This window comes from Pocillopora verrucosa, chromosome 2, assembly GCF_036669915.1.
Source record: "Pocillopora verrucosa isolate sample1 chromosome 2, ASM3666991v2, whole genome shotgun sequence".
Lineage (NCBI taxonomy): Eukaryota > Metazoa > Cnidaria > Anthozoa > Scleractinia > Pocilloporidae > Pocillopora > Pocillopora verrucosa.
The window spans coordinates 2,645,730-2,664,316 of record NC_089313.1 but is presented as its reverse complement, the minus strand read 5'-3'; the positions used below and the strand labels follow the sequence as shown (position 1 = coordinate 2,664,316).

The 18,587-nt window shown below is 37.6% G+C and overlaps 3 protein-coding genes across 3 annotated transcripts; 1 reads left to right on the top strand and 2 right to left on the bottom strand.

Moving 5' to 3' along the window:
• Positions 1–396: 396 nt before the first annotated feature.
• Positions 397–12,909, bottom strand: LOC131770967 (S-adenosyl-L-methionine-dependent tRNA 4-demethylwyosine synthase TYW1-like). Its single transcript, XM_059086708.2, has 21 exons — positions 12,801–12,909; positions 12,289–12,485; positions 11,758–11,856; positions 11,221–11,322; positions 10,269–10,454; positions 9,654–9,753; positions 9,082–9,257; positions 8,345–8,461; positions 7,792–7,837; positions 7,307–7,381; positions 6,463–6,515; positions 5,836–5,954; positions 4,973–5,082; positions 4,825–4,896; positions 4,628–4,733; positions 3,707–3,842; positions 3,221–3,331; positions 2,574–2,642; positions 2,255–2,353; positions 1,877–1,933; positions 397–1,222 (listed from the first exon to the last, which is right to left on the bottom strand). Exons 1-21 carry the CDS (start codon positions 12,886–12,888, stop codon positions 1,061–1,063), a joined length of 2,280 nt encoding a protein of 759 aa, XP_058942691.2. The 5' UTR covers positions 12,889–12,909; the 3' UTR covers positions 397–1,060.
• A 59-nt stretch (positions 12,910–12,968) lies between these two features.
• Positions 12,969–15,875, top strand: LOC131771009 (ribonuclease P/MRP protein subunit POP5). The gene is made up of 5 exons (XM_059086757.2): positions 12,969–13,057; positions 13,148–13,290; positions 13,664–13,813; positions 14,762–14,845; positions 15,724–15,875. Exons 1-5 carry the CDS (start codon positions 13,038–13,040, stop codon positions 15,873–15,875), a joined length of 549 nt encoding a protein of 182 aa, XP_058942740.2. The 5' UTR covers positions 12,969–13,037.
• Positions 15,876–16,175: 300 nt separating this feature from the next.
• LOC131771007 (ribosome maturation protein SBDS-like) lies at positions 16,176–18,507 on the bottom strand. Its single transcript, XM_059086756.2, has 5 exons — positions 18,202–18,507; positions 17,565–17,694; positions 17,165–17,365; positions 16,590–16,757; positions 16,176–16,311 (listed from the first exon to the last, which is right to left on the bottom strand). The coding sequence occupies exons 1-5, from the start codon at positions 18,327–18,329 to the stop codon at positions 16,183–16,185; spliced, it is 756 nt and encodes a 251-aa protein (XP_058942739.1). The 5' UTR covers positions 18,330–18,507; the 3' UTR covers positions 16,176–16,182.
• Between the last annotated feature and the right edge of the window lie 80 nt (positions 18,508–18,587).

Genomic DNA, 18,587 nt, shown 5'->3' with positions numbered 1-18,587 from the left:
TGATATTTTATGGTGTACCCAATGAAACCCTCGCTTCATTAACTGTAAACTAGAACTGCCAGTCCCGTATTCTTGATATTTTCTTCTTTGAAAACATCAGGAAGAATAAAGAAGATTGCGTGGGGAATCAATTAATATTGCAAAGCAAAACATGCTTACACGTATTTTTTAAAGCGAGTTTTCTTGTTATGCAGGCATATGCGCTCTATTTACATGTGTTATCCTCGCGTTTAAGCTAACATGCACAGTTCAAGCACCAGAATCGTGATTTATAGTTCGAGAGGCTAGACGCCGATTATGTAAACTTAATTTCATCGCTTTTTTTTTCAGGAAGCGCAATTAATATGAGGAACTGAGCATATCTATTTGGTCTTGGGTTTATCTTCTATATTATTTTGTTCTATTTTGTTTTTATTTATTTATCATTTTCAATATTTTTACAACATATAAAGAATATTCATCGCAAGAGGAGAGTTATACTTTATCGCTTAAATTTGGCTCGAAGCAAATTTACGCAATTATGATAGACTGATGCGCGCCAAGGAAAAAATTTCCTATCGTCAATCTCTGACGATATTCGTAATTCAACATTGTTAGACGCTTCTTTTACTTACGGCACTGTAGACTGGAATTTCAAGCCGTCATATATGTCGTTTTGTCTTAGTTCACACACTATAACCTCAGTACACGAATTTGACGGGTTCCGTTTTATTTTCTCTGCGTAATTTACACGCATTTCATACTCAGATTGCGTCTATCAACATTACGCACAGTTAATAATATAACCAACTAGCTAAAGGTGCTGAAGACTTACGATAAAACGTTTCTTCAAATGGTTTTCTTGGGCTTAAATGTCCAGTTATAAGCTACATTAATGTAATCCTCCAGTTTGCTCCTCGAAAATGTTGCCATCATGTTCCCAAAAAGTCACGCACTCCAAAAATGAAATCGAAACCTCTCCTCCACTTCATACTTGAAATACGTCACTCTTTCGGACCGCATAGAGCGGACTAACCCAACAGCAAAGGTAAGTACACACAAATTCGTCAATCGGAAATGTTTAACAGCCACTAATGTCCTTCTTCTTCTTGCGATGCCACCGAGTTTCCTCTGGATCGAACCCTCTCTGTTCATGGCCCATCAAGGCCCATTCAGGTGTCTTAGCCATGTAGTCCAGTGCTGTAAAGTTTTCGGTTCCGTTGCTCTCTTCATAACGCTGCATCTACACAAACAATGCACCAGGAAATAAATTGATGCTACACTTTAATCGATGATGGCGGGGTGGATTCAGGATTTTTCTCAGTAGGGGGCAAACCACTAAAGAATGACATAAACCAGCTTTTAAAGAGAACAACGAGGAAAAAGACGTAGGACTGGGCAATCACATAATGAGAATTGCTGCTTGTTTTACTTCTACACCAATAAACCACGTAGTTTTTTTCTTTTTCCGCAGAATACTAGTCATATTAGAAAGCCAAAGGTCATGGGGGGGGAGGGGTGCGTACCCCTTGCACCCCTCCCCTAAATCCGCGCGTGATCGCCCCTAGAGAAGCCCTTGTTTAACAAACGTTCCTTGTCAGTACCACAAGAAGTGTATAAAAAACAGTGAGAAGAATCAGGGTGCAAAGCCATGCAAGATGATATGACGGCCATGCGTAAAGATAATCCGCTCCGAAGAAATGATTAATGGTCCCCCATTGGGGATACAAAAGTAATGGCCACCAAAAACGCTTTACGACTTGTTCTAACGATAGTTGTATGTTATGGGCTTAAACCATGGATGTAATATTCACTTTAAGCAAAGCATTACCTTCATCAAACAAGATGATGGTTGTGAAAATTAAACAGTATTGGTGAAGAATATTTCAGCCCTTACCAGACGGTGGAAAGTGGGGTAATCAATCCATGTGTACCATCCATCTTCTTTCTTAAACTAAGAGTACAAAAAATAATAAAAAAATAAAACCCAAAGTAGCAATAAGGAAATCTACAGGCCCCACCATGAGTGTTCGAAAATTTTTCCTTTTGTCAGGTGAGAAAAAAGACAGCAAAACACCAATAAAAGTGCGTCGATGATCCTAGTACCCAAGTTCTTTTTCATATCTTTCTCTCTCGATTTTAAAGCCTCGCTCAGCGTGTGTACTGGCGCTGCCATATCTGTCATTTTCAGTACAAACTAAGGGATTTGTTTGTTCGATATGTTCGACCAGTTTGTGAGGAAACGTCAAAAACAAGTTCCATTTTCAACTCTCACCTTCTTGTGGCAAATAAGAAGACAGTTGGAATGTTCATGTTCACAGGCGATCTCATAGCCAGGAAGTAAATCTGTTAGCTTCTGAACAAACCCAATGACCTGAGGAGAAAATGATAACAAATTGGAACAATGTAAAAAATGACTCAGTCGATGAAGAAGGACAAGCAAATTCTCCACTGAAACTAAATCAATGTAAATGTAACAGGATAAGCGGACAAAGACAGTTAAAATTCAATGGACAACAATCCAAATTATTAAAACCAGCCTAATCAAATGAGTCAGAATTAGTAGGAAGAGTTAAAAGTTTTAACAACATTACCTCTTCATGCCATGGTACATTCTGCATCGTTAGGGTGGATGCTTTAGATTCCCCACAATAGGTTACACCCTGAGGAAGAAACGAGAAACACAGAATAAACATAATATTCTATATAAATCACCCAAGGACAAGTGGTTCAATACTCCCGAGTGAGCTACAAAGGAACACAGCCACAATGCTGTCATAGCAGTTGACCCTTTGAACCCTCAGAGTGGTTAGCATCTAATATCTCCGTACAATATCACTCCTGAAGGGAGCGTATTCGTTTTCCCGGGACTGAGGTATATTTACTTATCGTTACTCCCCCTAGATGAGATGCGATATATTTCAGTCTACCCCAGATTTAAGTCAGGTTTCCGTGACAGTCTGTTGGTATCAATGTACACTCCGACGTGGAGAGAGAGAGAGAGAGGGGGGGGGCATGGGGGGAGCAAACTGTTTAGCATTGTGACTCGGCCAAGGCTCAACCCGAGATCTCACGATCCAGATTCTAATAACACATCATCTAAGGAGAGAATGTGTGACAGTTCAAAAGCCAACTTTTAGGCGACACAGAGCATTGGGAGACATTGTTTATATCTGTTTTATAAGTAAATTCTTCAGCGCACAATGATGTTTCGTAAGGAAACAAAGAAACGTAACAGTACCTTAACTTCAATGAAGTCTGGTTTGCCAATAGATACCAAGTCGGCATAGTTTTTGATTTCTTCATTGTTCCAGGATTTAACCAGTGTGAGACGGTACACAGTTCTCTGACCCTGAAATTAAAAACACATTAAGAACTGGTAACTTTCACTTATATATATTATTTCCAGTTACACGAAAAAAGAGCTCGATAGTTCCGAAGCTTAAGAAAGCAACGACTAACGAAACCGAAGAGGCTCCGGATACCACCATCCAATCAGAGGACGCTACGAATATTCACGATAACTTCAAAGGTTATCCAATGAGTTTGACGTAACAGAGACACGTAAAACAAAACACAAATTGGTACAACAGCAATCTCCTCAAGGTGCGATTCAAACTGGTCGGGTGAGTTGGTTTTCATGTACAAGACAACTAGAACAGCGCCACTAATATAATCACAACATTTTGACACAAAGCAAAAAACGGAGATGAAAGCCTCTTCAAACCTTTTCTGACAGAGCCTTAAGGCTGTCCAAAAACCGAGGCCAGAAATCTCTAAACAAGGGTCGGTCGATTTTCTTGAGGCTTTCTTTAGTGCTGGCATCCACACTGACATACAACTGAGTCACTGGAATGAGGTTCCTGAGAAGAAAAAGAAATCTCTCTTACATTGATGTTGTCGACAACTTTGCTCAATCCTTCCTCACTCATAGCCGTAACAAAACACCAAACTACCCACCATAGAAGGACGACAAACACTAGCCGCACACAGGAATACTACATTTCTTCGATTAAGCGTCCTAAGCGCTCACCTTGAGAGCAGTGGGTGCTAAATTGAGGTTGGGCGTTATTTCGAATAAATACGGTAATATATTCGACCTTCGTGAGTGACAAATGATTAATCTGAAGATTATAGCAGTATTGAAAATGGAGAGGTACACAATGCGCTCTAAAATACCTAAACGTGTCCTCCAAATAACTCGTTCTGGTTTCACATATGCATTTGTGCGCTGACGAAGCTTCGTTATTTTAAGGAGGAGATAAACTTGAAGGCGTTAAGCTCATCGATCCTCTTTTTTGCTTTCCGGTTGAAATGTGAATAACCAGTTTCTTATAATGAATCATCAACATACTATAGCTCAAAACGTAGAACCACTCAGTTTTTTCTCTCGGTGGGACCCCCGCTGTAAAATATAATACTGCTCTAAATCACAGATCCGGTGGTAGTTTACTGACAAATCAACTGTTTCGATTTAATCTAAATGCTTAGGAAATGTTTTAAAAAGACTTCATAATAGGCTAGATAATTCATTACGAGACTGAAACTACTTATTCATTCGTTAACGTGCAAGAACCATGTTGCACAGAGTAACCAAAGAGATGGAGGGGGGGGGGGGGGGGAAAGGTAAAAATCGTTTTGGACCCACCTTATAGCGTCAGGAAACTGTGCGTTCGTCACGAGAAAAGATGAGATATCATGTCCGTGCAGAATCCTGACGAGTTCGTTTATTCTTGGATACATGATAGGTTCACCTTGGACAGAACGAAAAAGCACACATTTACAGGGTGTTACCAAGCTTGAGTAAAAATTACCAAAAGTTTAAAGTTACGAAAAATTACGTACCAACAAGAGAAAGAGCACAATGTCTTATCTTCATTCCTTCTTCGAATCTCTCAGGTTTCACGCCAGGAACACCTAAAAGTGCATTAAAATAGAATGACGAATCAGAAACAAACTCAAAAGGTCCTGACCTGTCACTAATGCAACTAACCTCTGAACTGTTTGATCATGTTGCGGTGATTCTCCATGGCGCCATTCACAATCGTGTCAGGATCGTCCATCTTCCATTTCCATTCTGTTCCAACAGGATTTGTGTGATGCCTGAAGGGGAGAAAAAAATAAAAGAGAAGACTATGATGTCACGTGTAAGCGGCCAGGCTGCCAAGCATTATTCAAAATGGCTACGTCTGTGGTCGAATTATTAGCATATTTGAAAACAATGACGGAAAGTCAAGTTACCCGATGGGTTCTGGAGACACGGTAAAAAGTTTCAAACTTTCACGAATATTTTTTAATGGCGCGGTCAGAAATTGTTTAGTTTCAGGAACGTACTTTTCCTTAAAAAACGTTCGAGCATGCATTTTTAAGTAAACCAAAATCTTCAGACCTGGTATCCTTGATCTTTCAAACAGTTCCAAAGATTTTCGAACTTAACTGAGATGAAAGTATCTCGCATTTTCACAAAAGATTACCGACGCCGCCCAAAATAAAACACCAAAGAGGAAATCAGATTTGTGATTGAGTGTCGCAAAACCAAATTTATCACAACATCAATCTAAACAAAGGAAAAGTATCTCAAGGAGTCGGTGATAACCCAGCGTAAAAACAAGCAAACTACCTGAAGCGCGGGAAAACGCGTGTGACCAAGTTGCGATCGGTTTTACTTTTCATCTGATTGGTTAAGAGGGTGACGAGAAATTTTTAAACCAATCAAAGTGCGTGGTAAAGCAAAACAGAGGCACTCAATCTAAAATCACTCTGACTGAGAAGTGACACTTGTAGAGAAATGGTTTTTTCCCCCTGTACACTACATCCTCACAAATAGCATGGACTCTTCAAGTCAATAACACTGACCTCCAACAAAACACGCACTTATTAGCACAAGCTAAGCTTGGTGTTGTTTCCATACAACGATGACTCTCTATACCATAAAAGGTATGTTTGTAGCAACCACCACGACCTCTTAACATTGACTGCGAACAAAACACAAGTGTCACTGAGTCGAACCTGGCACTCATGTATGTACCACGTGATAGTGTCATGCAAACGAGGTCGTAACAAAGCGGGTAAAGAGAGTTGCAGAGTTAAACCCCAGTATGCAATAAAGAGCTGAGAGGACATATTAACAGTTGGGTTCACTGTGAAAAATTTCTCTCTGAATTTTTCGGCTTCAATGGAAGGTTGTCAAATTTGACCTGTAACCAGGTGGATTCGTAATGACAAATGAATACGTTCTAGTGAATAAAAATGCGCATAACACTTAAGAGTTAACAATACCGACGTGTCGGCCTAAAGTGCGTCCTTCAAAGGAAGAAGTGATAAGAATGGAATATCATTTGACTTGACTGATGGCTGATGTAGAAAGAGGTGCAAAACTGAAAACGAGGTTATGTGACTTGGCGTGATAACGACAGACACAATACACTACGCATGAAAAGTATCTAACTCGTTTGAAAGTGGAATAACATCAATTCTAGATACCTTTGTCCATCTGCATAGTTTGACTCCGGAGTGAGAACCGATCAGACGGTAACCTAGGAAATAACCGGAAACGAGGAAACAAGCTTAAGAAAGAGTGATTGAGATTTGATTTCCTGAAATCAAGGAGAGCTGGAGCTATAGTAAAAACTGGCAAAGCAACCTTTCGATGAGATCCTAACTTGTTCCAGGCATTCAGGTTCCACTGATTTCTCTCGCCCGCTCATTCGTTCGCCGCTACAGACCGAGGGCCTAGCACTGGCTAATCACGGTACTTGAATTCCCAGTATAAAAAAAAAACTTAGGTTGTCTTTGATGGAAATATATTGATCTAGCCTACAAACTGCATGCCATGAAAGAGAGCTGAATATTTTCCAGTCCGGCTCGATTACACTCAGTCAAAAAGCATCATATCATGTGACTACCGCTGGTGCTTTTTCTCTTATTACTCAGCTCGTATCCCGCAGGGCCGCATGGGATTTTCCGTCCCTATTCACGCTAACGCATACGATCTTTAAACAGGGATTTTTGTTAAATGTTTTTCAATCACAGGTCACATAATAAATACCCCTTACTAACCGAGTTCGAGGTCCGTATTGTAAGTTACAGGCCGAGTCTTATCCGCTCGGAATCACGGCCCGCGCGCTCCGCACTTGGGCCATAACTCAAGAGTAGAAAAACCTCGGTCCATAAATGACTTTACAAACCTCGAACACGGTTAGTAATAAAAAACTTTACAAGCATTGACAATGGGTAGCGCCCATTCCAATAAAAGCTTTCATACCCTCATTCTTAGGACTATCATCGAAAACAACAAATGACAGTTACTATAATCACCATTTAGTACCTTGTTTTGTCAGGGCTTTCTCCAGTGCGGGTGTTATCATCTCTTTGGGTTCTGTCTTAACCTTTTTCTTGCTACCTTCAGCAAAGAAACATGGAAGCAATTCAGTCTCCTTAATTTAAGGGGTGACCAGAAGGTCAGCACACTTCTCTCTCTGCTAAAGCTCTGGATTCTGGGACTGCCTAGGAACACGAGCTCATTATTAGTGCCAGACCCATGACAAACCTCTCCCCGAATCGTCCCAAATCTTCCCGCGAGCTGAGAAACGCCAACATTCACCAAATCCAAAATGTCATGTTCAAGAAAGATTATACTTTCAAATACAGTTTCAATTAATAGCTTCCGGACCATTAGAGAGCTTAAAACAAAGTACAACCGTACTTTGTACAAATCACGTTCGTCTTGAAATAATATTTAAAAACGAATCACAAACTTAACATTTGGAAAACAAATACCGCGTGTTATTAATGACTACACAATTAACATACCTACAACTCTCTTTGAGCTTTTCACGCCTGTGACTCCTTTTTCTTCCTGCATTGATTAACATTAAACAAAATGATTACAGAAACTGTGACTACAAATGGACCAAATGAGGAAAAGAAACTATTGTTTACTCTCAGAACATTATTTGAAACACTCATTTGTACATGATTTGGTCTTGATTGTCTATGTACATGTAAATGCTGTTTAAGTTAGATACTGATGACATTACCACCAGATACCATCTCAGAACCTCGAGCGTTGTCTGTGAGTTTTGTTGCCAAGGAGTCGCATAGTCTATGTGCAGTTCTGTGTGCTTTCTGATGCATTTATATCATTCAAGCGTACAAAAAAGACAATCCTTTGATGGTGTGAAACACTTGCATGATTAAAAATTACATTAAATCAAACTGGAATTGAGCCTGTGCAAAGTCCTGTATCAAATAATAGTCCTGCAATAATCTCACAGACAGAACTATCAATTTGTGGTTGCAAGTGCTTGGAGCTATGCTCCAACTCACTTCAAATAGAGTGCTATGTTTATCAAAATATTCTTACCTTATCTTTTTTCATTTTATCCATCATAGGACCCAGGTCTTCTAAATCTACCAGGCCAGAATTGCTCTCTTCTTCACCTTCACCTGCAGACTCCTCGCTTGTGCTTTCATACAGAACCTTGACAAAGGAAACAAGAAAACATGGATCACCCAGCAACTAAATAAATGACAAAGACATTTCCAAAAACAGAACCTTTTTAATCTTTAATCTGTAATAAAATGTAGTTATTTGACAAGGTGTCCATGAGGTTTTCACCCACTTGATAACACTGACAGCACTGACCACCAGATCAATTTTTTTTCTCCGTAATCCCAAATACAACTCCTTGGCGGTTTGAAAAAACCCAACTGGTTTGCCTCTTAACCCTTTACACCCTAAAATCAGTATGCAGAATTCTTCATACTGTTTTCTATACATTTCCTAAGGTGCTGACAAGGAGAATTTGTTTAATAATCAATCAATGTTAAGATTGTGATCATCATTTCCTTTAATCTCCTGACCTTATAGTCTGATTCAGGGGTGATAATGTAAGGAGAAATTAGATGCTGGTCACTCTAAGGGATCAAAGGGTTAAATAAATGTTACAGTTGATTCGATTTTAATTTGTGGACCACAATGAAATCTTTTGAGTCCCCAGTAATTGTGTAATAACACTAGTTCCCTTTCAAATTTATTAGACCAGACTAACTTAAATTAATATTATGTTTATGTGTCTTTTTCTTTCTTTCACATGTTACCTCATCATCTTGACCCTCATTTTCCTGAGGACCTTCATCACTCTGACAACAGGTTTCATCAACTTGAGAGTTTGATCCTCTGGAACTCTGACATATATTTCCCTTTGATTTTCCACTTGCACCTTTTATGAAGGACAAGAAATCTGTTCTCCAGAATTTGAAATCCTCCTCTGTGCCTGAAAGCAAAGGAAAAAATTAAAACTGAAATGTATGGTATGACCCTCTACAGAAATTTCCTGTTATCTGGCAAATACCAATAGGTACCAGAATTGTGTCAAAACAATAAACTTACCAAAGATACATTGTACCAAGAGTGTCAAGAAATTCAGCTTTCAGGGACACATTTGACAACCCAAATAATTTTCTGTTCACTCTGTTGATTGCTTCTGTTCTTGATTTAAAAGTTCTGTCAGCTTCTGTTGCTGAAAATTTCATCATTCCTTTCAGAATTATCCTCCTTGTTAACACAACAAACTCTACCCTCATGTTTCAGAAATTGCAAAAAATGACCTAAAACTTACTTTACCTATCTAACCCATTACTTTAAATTGATTGTTTCGACAACTCCATACCTCCATGTTTGCTGTTGGCTACATTTTCATCTCCAATTCCAAAAGGAAAGACACGTCTTGCGCAAAGCAACTCCAGCCATTTATCAACTCTTTTCCCAACCTGACACATTACAAAAAGAGAATGTTTGAATATGAGCATGTCACAATACAGGTCACTTAACTGTTTGTTCTAGTCACATTGATGGGTACATAAATCAGATCCAGAAATGTCAAATGTAACCTTTGAAAGTGAATACTAATTTATTTCAAAGGCATTAAAACTTTAACTCCCATGAGTGACCAAGACAGAATTTCTTCTAACAATATCAAATATTACATCAGGCATGAAAATGATTGGACTAAAGAAAACTATCAAAAAGGGATTATCAGTTGATCTAACATCAAATTCTCCAAATTAACATCATAGGTATTGTTTGGCAAACAGTAGGGAGAATTACTGATGAGATCTTGGAAGTAAAAGGGTAAATGCCCAATCAAGGATGCATGATAACAGAGATCTAATATAGTTATTGCTAGGTACTCATTTCAAAAAATAATCATACAACCTTATAACCATTTATCACAATTTTTTTTAATCCAAGTTTTACTAACTTATAACTTATTAGACTTATTTACCAAGTTAAACTTGTCTTCATAGAGTGAATTACCAAGGCCAAACACAGCATAGTTTAAACCTTGCAGGAGGGATTTCTGCACACGAAAATCATTGGCAGCCTCCTCTAGCCATTTGTAAAACCACTGAACACTTTCTGGAGGCTTTCCATCCACATAGGTGCTAACAATAAATACACAAGTTGCTGTCTGTGGAGTAGAGAATTGAAAATAAGATTCACTTGAAACATACAGTAAAATTTATCAGTTGTGATTACAGAGGGATGGTCGAGTAGGGTCCAGACCCTGCTCTCCTATATGTGGTTTTTATTAGTGCTTGTCCAACACCAAAAGTGTTGCAAAGAATGAGTATCTAGAATTTACATACTAGTCTTGAAATATTTCAACCCCCAACTCAAAATTCCCTAGATCTCCCTTGATTAGTGGGCAAAGTAGATCCCAATTGTATGGGACTGCAAGTGACCTGAACACTCTCCTTCCTTTGGCTCACACAACTGATACTGGTCACTTTCTGGCAAGTGCCTGACAAACCACTGCCCTGTTTTTCACATTCATTTAGATACAGAGCACAAGAAAAGTTAACCCTTTAAGAACCACATTTCTCTTCCAATAAACTTTCCGTGATTCAGATAAAAACTAATCCGGTGATAAACCAAAAACTTAGAATTTTCCAATATTTTTAACCCTTTAACTCCCAAAATTTGATTGTTAATTCTCCCCTCTAGCTGCTACACATTTCCTTGTAAATTAGTTGAGAGAACTTGGTGCTGGATCAAGACACCAGCTTCTACCTAATAAGTTTTAATATTCTCATTACTTGTTTGCTGAGCTATGCATGATATTGTAGGGAGAAGTTTCATGTTAATCAATTCTGGGAGTTAAAGGGTTAAAGTGAAATTTATTTGCATGCTACCTGGATATAAAGAAATTAAAAAAAAGTGAAATTTGGAGATACCTCTTCAGAAAGATTGTCCTCTGGTTCATAATTCTTTAAATCCACAAGTTCAGCTCTCAACCCACTTTCTTGTGCTTCAGACTGTATTAACTCTGCAAGATTCTGGAATTAAAATAATTTTTATGATCACTGAATCGCTTCAAAATCTTCTTTAAAAAAAGGTTCCATATCCAACTGTTCAATCATTTGGCAATCACTTTACTTTTTAGCTCCAGTTAGCCCAAAGTCTGAGTCAGAGCTTATCTTCAGTGAGGTGAATCAGTAGGGTACTAAACACATGTAGTTTTTCTGCCAAACAGATTCAAAACTAAACACAGCAATTTTCACTTGGCCACAGTATTTCACTTAGTAATACATAGCTAAAAGTTGAATATGCTTCAAGTTTTCACTGGCCATGAACTAAATAATTTTTAGAGCTAACCTGCAAGATTAAAAATATTATCTGTCTGATACCCTATCCTCGTAACAGCTCAATGCATACATCACAATAATAATGATTTAACAATTAATAGGCAAATACAGCTCCTGCTGATGTACCTGAGCCTTTCCAGTCTGTGTTCCAAAGAATATTTTCAAATCCTTTGACACTGTAGTTTCTGTCTCATCAGTTGGAGATTTCAAAACTTTTTTATTTTCCTGCCAGAAAAAAAGGCCCTTTTAAGCCAAATGCTTTTGCACATAATAAAATATTCATTTAATAATATACACAGAGTCACAGAACAACTCCCAGTCATGATTTAACCCTTTACACCCTAACATCATTATGCATATTCTTCATACATTTGCAGACAAGGAGAATTTGTATAACAATCAAGAATTTCTTTGATTACTGATCATTTCCTATGTTCTCATAACTTTGATGTGTGATTCAGGGAGATATTTTAAGGAGAAATTAAAGTCACTCTTAGGGGTCAGAGAGTTAAATCTCTTTCTGGATTCACAAGTTAATAATTATGTAACTCTCTCTCTCTAACGAAAGATTTCGAGAAAAGAAAGAGGAAGGATAAGAGAAATTCAAAAAGGGAGGAAGGATGGATACACTGAAACTTAATAACAAATTTATCAAACCTTCTCCTGCCTGGCTTTCCAACGTAAATATTCATCCCTGTGTTTTTCTTTGCCTGTGATCTTGATTATCAACCAAGTCAAACCTAATCCCCCGAGGATCAGAGTTCCTATGGACACTCTCACTGACATCCACCAAGTAATAAGACGATCTTGCCAGTTAGGCTTCCGAACAATACTTGGATCAATCGGAGAATGTGCTGCCGAAAAAGTAGGTTAGGCCATATAAGAACACAATACTAGTCCTTGGTAAATTAATTAACCCTTTTGTGTTCAATATCTCTTTTTTTTTCCTAAAAAAGGGGAAATATCAAGTGTGTTTCAACCCTTTTCCAACAAAATAATCTCTTCCTTTTTCCTTTTGTGTCTCTCACAAGTTGTGGAAACGTGCGTGCTTCCGCTGTGGCTCCTCGAAGCTGGGGAGGATCTGAAAGGATAAGTTCTGATGCAATGTTTCTTTTGAGAACGCTGCATTTGTAAAGCTCTGACGACAACTCAATATTTATAACACTTACCATCTATATGAACAGATATCGATACCAAAAGTAAGGTAATTGCTATACAAAAATAACGCATCTGGGAACACGCTTCGTTGACCGCCATGTTTTTTGCGCAATCTGCAGTTATTCTTATACAACGTAGGTACTTTTCAGACCAAGAGCTCGGTTACTAAGTAGAGAAAGTGAAGAACGCCTGGCGAATATTGACAGAACGTTTGATCTGTTACGGGCAAGGAGCAGGAAGTACACAGAATGGTGCGCTTTAAAAAAAGGTCAGTTTCACCTGCAAGAACGTCAGTCTCAGTTATGGATTCTTGATTGCTTAAAACTAAAAAGTTTCCTTCTTCTTCGCTCCTTTTTAGGTATTTGTTGGTGGAAATTTCTTGTCAAGACGGCCAAGTTGATGAGAGAATTGATGGAAGAGTAGTCTTTGACACTGTGAAGAAAGCCGTGATCTCGGCTCATGGAGATTATGGAATGGCTTGTGTTGCTCGCTCATTGCAAGGTGAGAGACGTTTTACCCATTTACAGAGGATGAATAAATAGAAAGACGAAAGCTAAGTAATTGCAAAATTTTCTCGAGACGTTTTCTCAAAAGGGCATGGAATTTGTTAAGCCCAGCTTCTTGCTCGGCCGTAAGGTATTTCCCATAATAGATCTATGATAGGTATATTACAGGTTATCTTTTAATACTATCGTGTATATTTCTTGTAAAAGATTACGCATTTGGACGTTAGGGTGGAGAACTCTGAGAGAACCATTCAAAACTTTGTAGAGTACCCACCCCAACCCCACACCCAAAATGCAGAGCTAGTCAACACTACAGCGCTTGCAATCGTTCTAATTTTCTGTGTAATTTGCTTTGTATTTTATTTCAGTAAAGTATTTAAACTCTGTCACTGGAGTGGCATTTATTGCATGTGCCAGAGATTATTATAGGATGGTTTGGTCAGCAGTCACCTTCATAAGAACCATAACAATAAAAAATTATGTTCATCCATGTGTGTTCCGCGTTCTTCATGTTGGAGGTAATATGATGTTATTTCATTAATCCTTTTCTTCTTCTTCACACAATATCATAGTTGAATCAAATTTTAAGGTCACAAGAACAAAGGAAATCATCACCAGCTAAGGATGCTCTTGATGGCTAAACAAATTCTCCTTGTCAGCACCTTAGGAAACATAGGAGAACAGTATGGGGAATATGCATACTGATGCATAAGGGGTTAAAGTATGGCAATGTCTCTGTCGAAATCCAGCATACACAGAACACATCATGATCTAGTGTTCAAAGAACTGAAATTGAAAATTTTGGATTAACTTTCAGATTTTAGCAAAGAACTTAAAACAGCTCAGAAGTAACCTTCACTGACTGGATTTCTATAACTAACATAACTCTAGAAAATAGTGGAATCAAATCTTTGCTCATCTATTCAATTTGACACATTGTCATTAGGGTGGCTTTGAGATTTTGTGGCTCATTGTTCACATCCAAATACATCACAACATCATTATGCATAATCTCCCCACTACTGGCTTTACATTTCCCATGATGCAGTCAAGGAGAATTTTGGTTAAGAATCAAGAGCTTCATTAGATGGCAATCACTTTCTTTAGTCTCATAACCTTTGTGTTTGAATCCGTGATGAGACTGTAAGGAGAAATTAGATGCTACTAAAGGTTCAGAAATGGAAACTGGCCAGAAAAATAAGATCTGCCCTCTGCTAGATTTGCAGTTATTTTAATTAACTAGTACTGACTTAACAGAGTGGACCCAAGAGCCTGTCACTTTGTGGTATTTTTGATGGCTCAAGAAGTCACACAGGCTTATAGACTGGTATGCACCTTTGCAAGTTGTTAACCCTTATTTTAACATTGGAACAAAGGTTGATTGTGTTGGGTACTGCTTCATAAAAATATTTTGACCTAAAATAAAGGAATTCATAATAATTTAAATTTAATATCTTCCATTTTAGGTACAATTCTCTCCTGTCAAAAGTTCCTAATACGTCATAATAAAGACCAGCTCCTTCAGTTGTTGCAGAATTGCAAAACACCAGGTTAGTCGTTTTATTGAACTGAGACTCCTACATAGTTGATAACAAGAGAGTTTTCAACAGATGACACTATTTAGGTTAGAAGAGGTTTCTTTTCTCTGTTATTATTAATGGTAGCAATATAAACATCATGAGTAATAAATTTATCAATTATTGAAAGATTCTCTTTTTCTGAATTCTCTGTCTAAACTCTCTCATCAAAACAGTAACCAGAAAACAGATTCAAATCTCAGGCTGCAGAATTGCACTTGTTATTATACCATGCAATAGGAAAAGCAAATTGGTCAAGACTTAAGTAACAACTATTAGTAGTTATGCAGATTTTGAGCATCCAGGGTTTATCACAATGGTAACCAGTGCTGTTACCTTCAAGTTGTTTCACCAAAAACCAGTTCATTAATGTCTTATATCATTTTGCCAAAGTCTCAGGTAATTTGCTAACATCTCATGGGTCATTTCACTACCATATTCAAAACATTTAGTGATTCCATCAGCAGAACTTGACCAATTCCAGTCCATTTTTCGGCCAATCTTACACATATGTTTATAGCATTTCATTTATTGCTATTTCAAAGGAAACAAGACCTGTCCAGTGAAATTATCTAAAACATTAGGGAATCAGCCAATCAAGTGTTAGTGAACTGACCTGAGAAATTGGTGGAACTACTTCAGACATTAGCAATTTGGCCATTAGCAAAAGGACTCCTAGCCGAAATGACCACAGTCCTTTAGAACAGATTTTTTTCATATCATTACTACAGAGGGGAAAGAACTTTTGAGGAAAAAATTAGCGCTTAAACATACACAAATAACTAGTGTTGAATTTTTCATTTTTAAGCCGTACTTAAATTAGTAACCATTGCATTTAAAATTTATTTCAGTTGAAAGGAAAAAGGTATTAAAGATCATAAAGAAAGCAGAGAAAGAGGAGATTTCACTATCTGTTTTTAAAGTGAAAAGGAAAACAACAGAAAATAGAAGGAAAAATTCTGACATTGCATGTGACGATGAAGAGTTTGACTCAGATTTTTGAAGAGATATGTGATACATTCTCCTTCCCAGTGGAGAGAAATTTGTAATTTAAAAAAGAGCCCAAATCAAGTTAATTCTGAGAAGACAGTTTTGCAAAGTTTGATGCACAGAAGTGAAAAAATTTTCAAACAAAAAATTCTAGAATAAAGCAAATGTATATAGGTGAAGACCAATACTATTTTCCTCTCTAGCCATCTTTGGATTGCCTGTTTTATATACATGAGTCTACTTCTTAGTCGGTGTAAGCATCACTTTAGTTTTATTTAAAACTTCCTGAAGCATATTGGTATAAAATTATGTTCTCAGGATCATTCTAGTCTTTCATCTCCTTCCTCTATATCCTTTAGACTGATCATTTCCAATGTTCCTCGTCCCCTAGTTTCAGCCCTGAGAGTTTCATCAATTATCCTGTAACAACCAGGATCTATGAGACAAACCTAGGATAGAGAACAAAAATTAAATTGGAGAACATGTTTATTATGACAGAGTGATGAGAAAGGCAAGTGACATGTCAGCAGCTAGTTGGCAAAATCAAACACATGTAAAAAAAATTATTGTAGTTTTACAGTGCAGTTACAGCTTTTCTCAGGGCTGGAAATCCATGTCATACAGTGCAGTTTATTTAATAAATGAGTTTATTCTTTACCAGTTAGCAGCACTGATTTGTAAACATGAATTTTTCATTTGATTCATCACACTCTTCAGTCTTCCTTACCATTTCCAAGTCCCCGCCTTGCCAATCCTCAGATTCAACAGTCGATATGTGTGGCCTCAGTTTCTCATGAACCTTCTTGGCCTCACGACTTGGTATGATCAACCTGAGGCGCATTTGGGCTCGTTCAATCTCCATGCTCTCCTTGAGTTGTTTAATGACTTCTAGAGCCTGTGATAAAGGCCATAATTAATATGTGGAGTGAGAATTTTACAGAGAGACAAGTTAGAGTGATCTGCGAATTTATGAACCACCAAGAGGTGTGATTTGCCTCCTGAAATATACCTGACCTATGAGTTTTTTTCTATTTCATAAAAACCTCAAGATTTTCCTGAAACCTGGTGTACAAAAAGAGAGATTCACAGTTTTTCATTTCATATCCATGACACATGAATTTTAATTTCCAAAATTAATGCATAAAACAGGATGAGGATTCTCCCCCTTTACTACCCTCTGAAAAATTAGGAAAGATTTATAGAAAATGGTAAACCATGATGATGCAAAGATAACCCCCTCCCCCCTCCCCACTGCAATGAAATCCTGTCTTTGTTATAAACAAATCAAAAATTTTCCCATACCTGTTGTTTAGTGGTTCTGGTTGGAATAACTGAATAATGAATATCTTTCATAGCTCTTTCTATCAGACCTACTGGATAAGGTCTTTTTGTCTCTGGGTTCACACATTTGTCAGCCACAATAGTTGCAATGTCTCTGAACATTGATTCCAGTTGTGTGTTTCTTTCCTTCTCAGATACCTGTAGCTCTCCTTTTGCTAAAATCTATATAACAGATGCAAAATGTGAATTTTGGCATAATTGTTTGACATCACCAAATTTACTTATTTAACATTTATGTCAGGTCTGCTTTTGATATGACTGTTCACAATGCACACCAATATTTTACCACATCCTTTTGAATTGAATTAGGACAAGTAGGAAAAATTGTAAGGAACTTAAATTGGAGATAAATATTGCTCACCTGCAGACAAATTTCTGTCTGATCTGTGGTACCAAATGCTCGAGACAAATCATCATTTTTAGCTACCTGTCCCTTAGAAACATTTGTAAATACTGTATGTGTTTGAAGAACTTCATCAATGTCCTTCTCCCTGTGCAAAGAGAAGGGAAAAAATCCTTTTTGGTAGTCTTCCAATAAGAGGGGTTAAATTATTATGCTAAAGTAGATGTGGAACTACATAATTCGTAGTGAAAATGGGGTGTACAGAGCTTAAAGAAAGGAAGCCAGATTCTAAGGAGTCTGAGGGGTTTGTACGACTCCTTCTCATGTCTCAAGGTTTGCATTTGTTACAAGAAAGAAATGTACATTAAGACACTGAAATGTTACCATCATGACTTTCCATCCAGAAATAATAGTGTTCTGAGCGGTATGAATAATAAGTTTGTTTCGGCTACCCTTTCCTAGCAGGGTTGTTTTGAACTATGCTTTAAATTTTGCACGAGAAATTATTAAAATCCGAGTTGAAGCCATTATATGTTGGTGTTCCTCAATCACGTACTGGTAACATGAATTTGAGCATATTTCATTGTTTAAAACTCAATCACTAAATTGCAATGTCAGCACTGAATGAAATTCTTTTCAAGGTACAGGTACTTACACTTTATTTCGCCATGACATAACTTTGTTCTTGTAGCAAGCGATCTCAAAACGTTTTCCAGATTTCTTCAACCTTACCACCGCTACATTTGTTAATTTTACTTGATTGGTTGGCGTAAAAATCGACATTTTGTATCAACTATTTTCAGTTTGATTAAAGACGAAACCTTTCACTGACTAAAGTAGCTTCCACTGAGGGAGGGATAGAGAGACAAATATTGTCGCGACAGTCCACTTTGAACTTTCCAAAACAAAATTATTCCGCTGAATTGATGAAAAACTATACCTGAGGAATTACCTCAGATAAGTATTGAAAATTACAGCTTCAATTTAAAATAAGGACTTCTATGATGTTTTGCGACCTAACAGGACCCTACTCAGTCATGT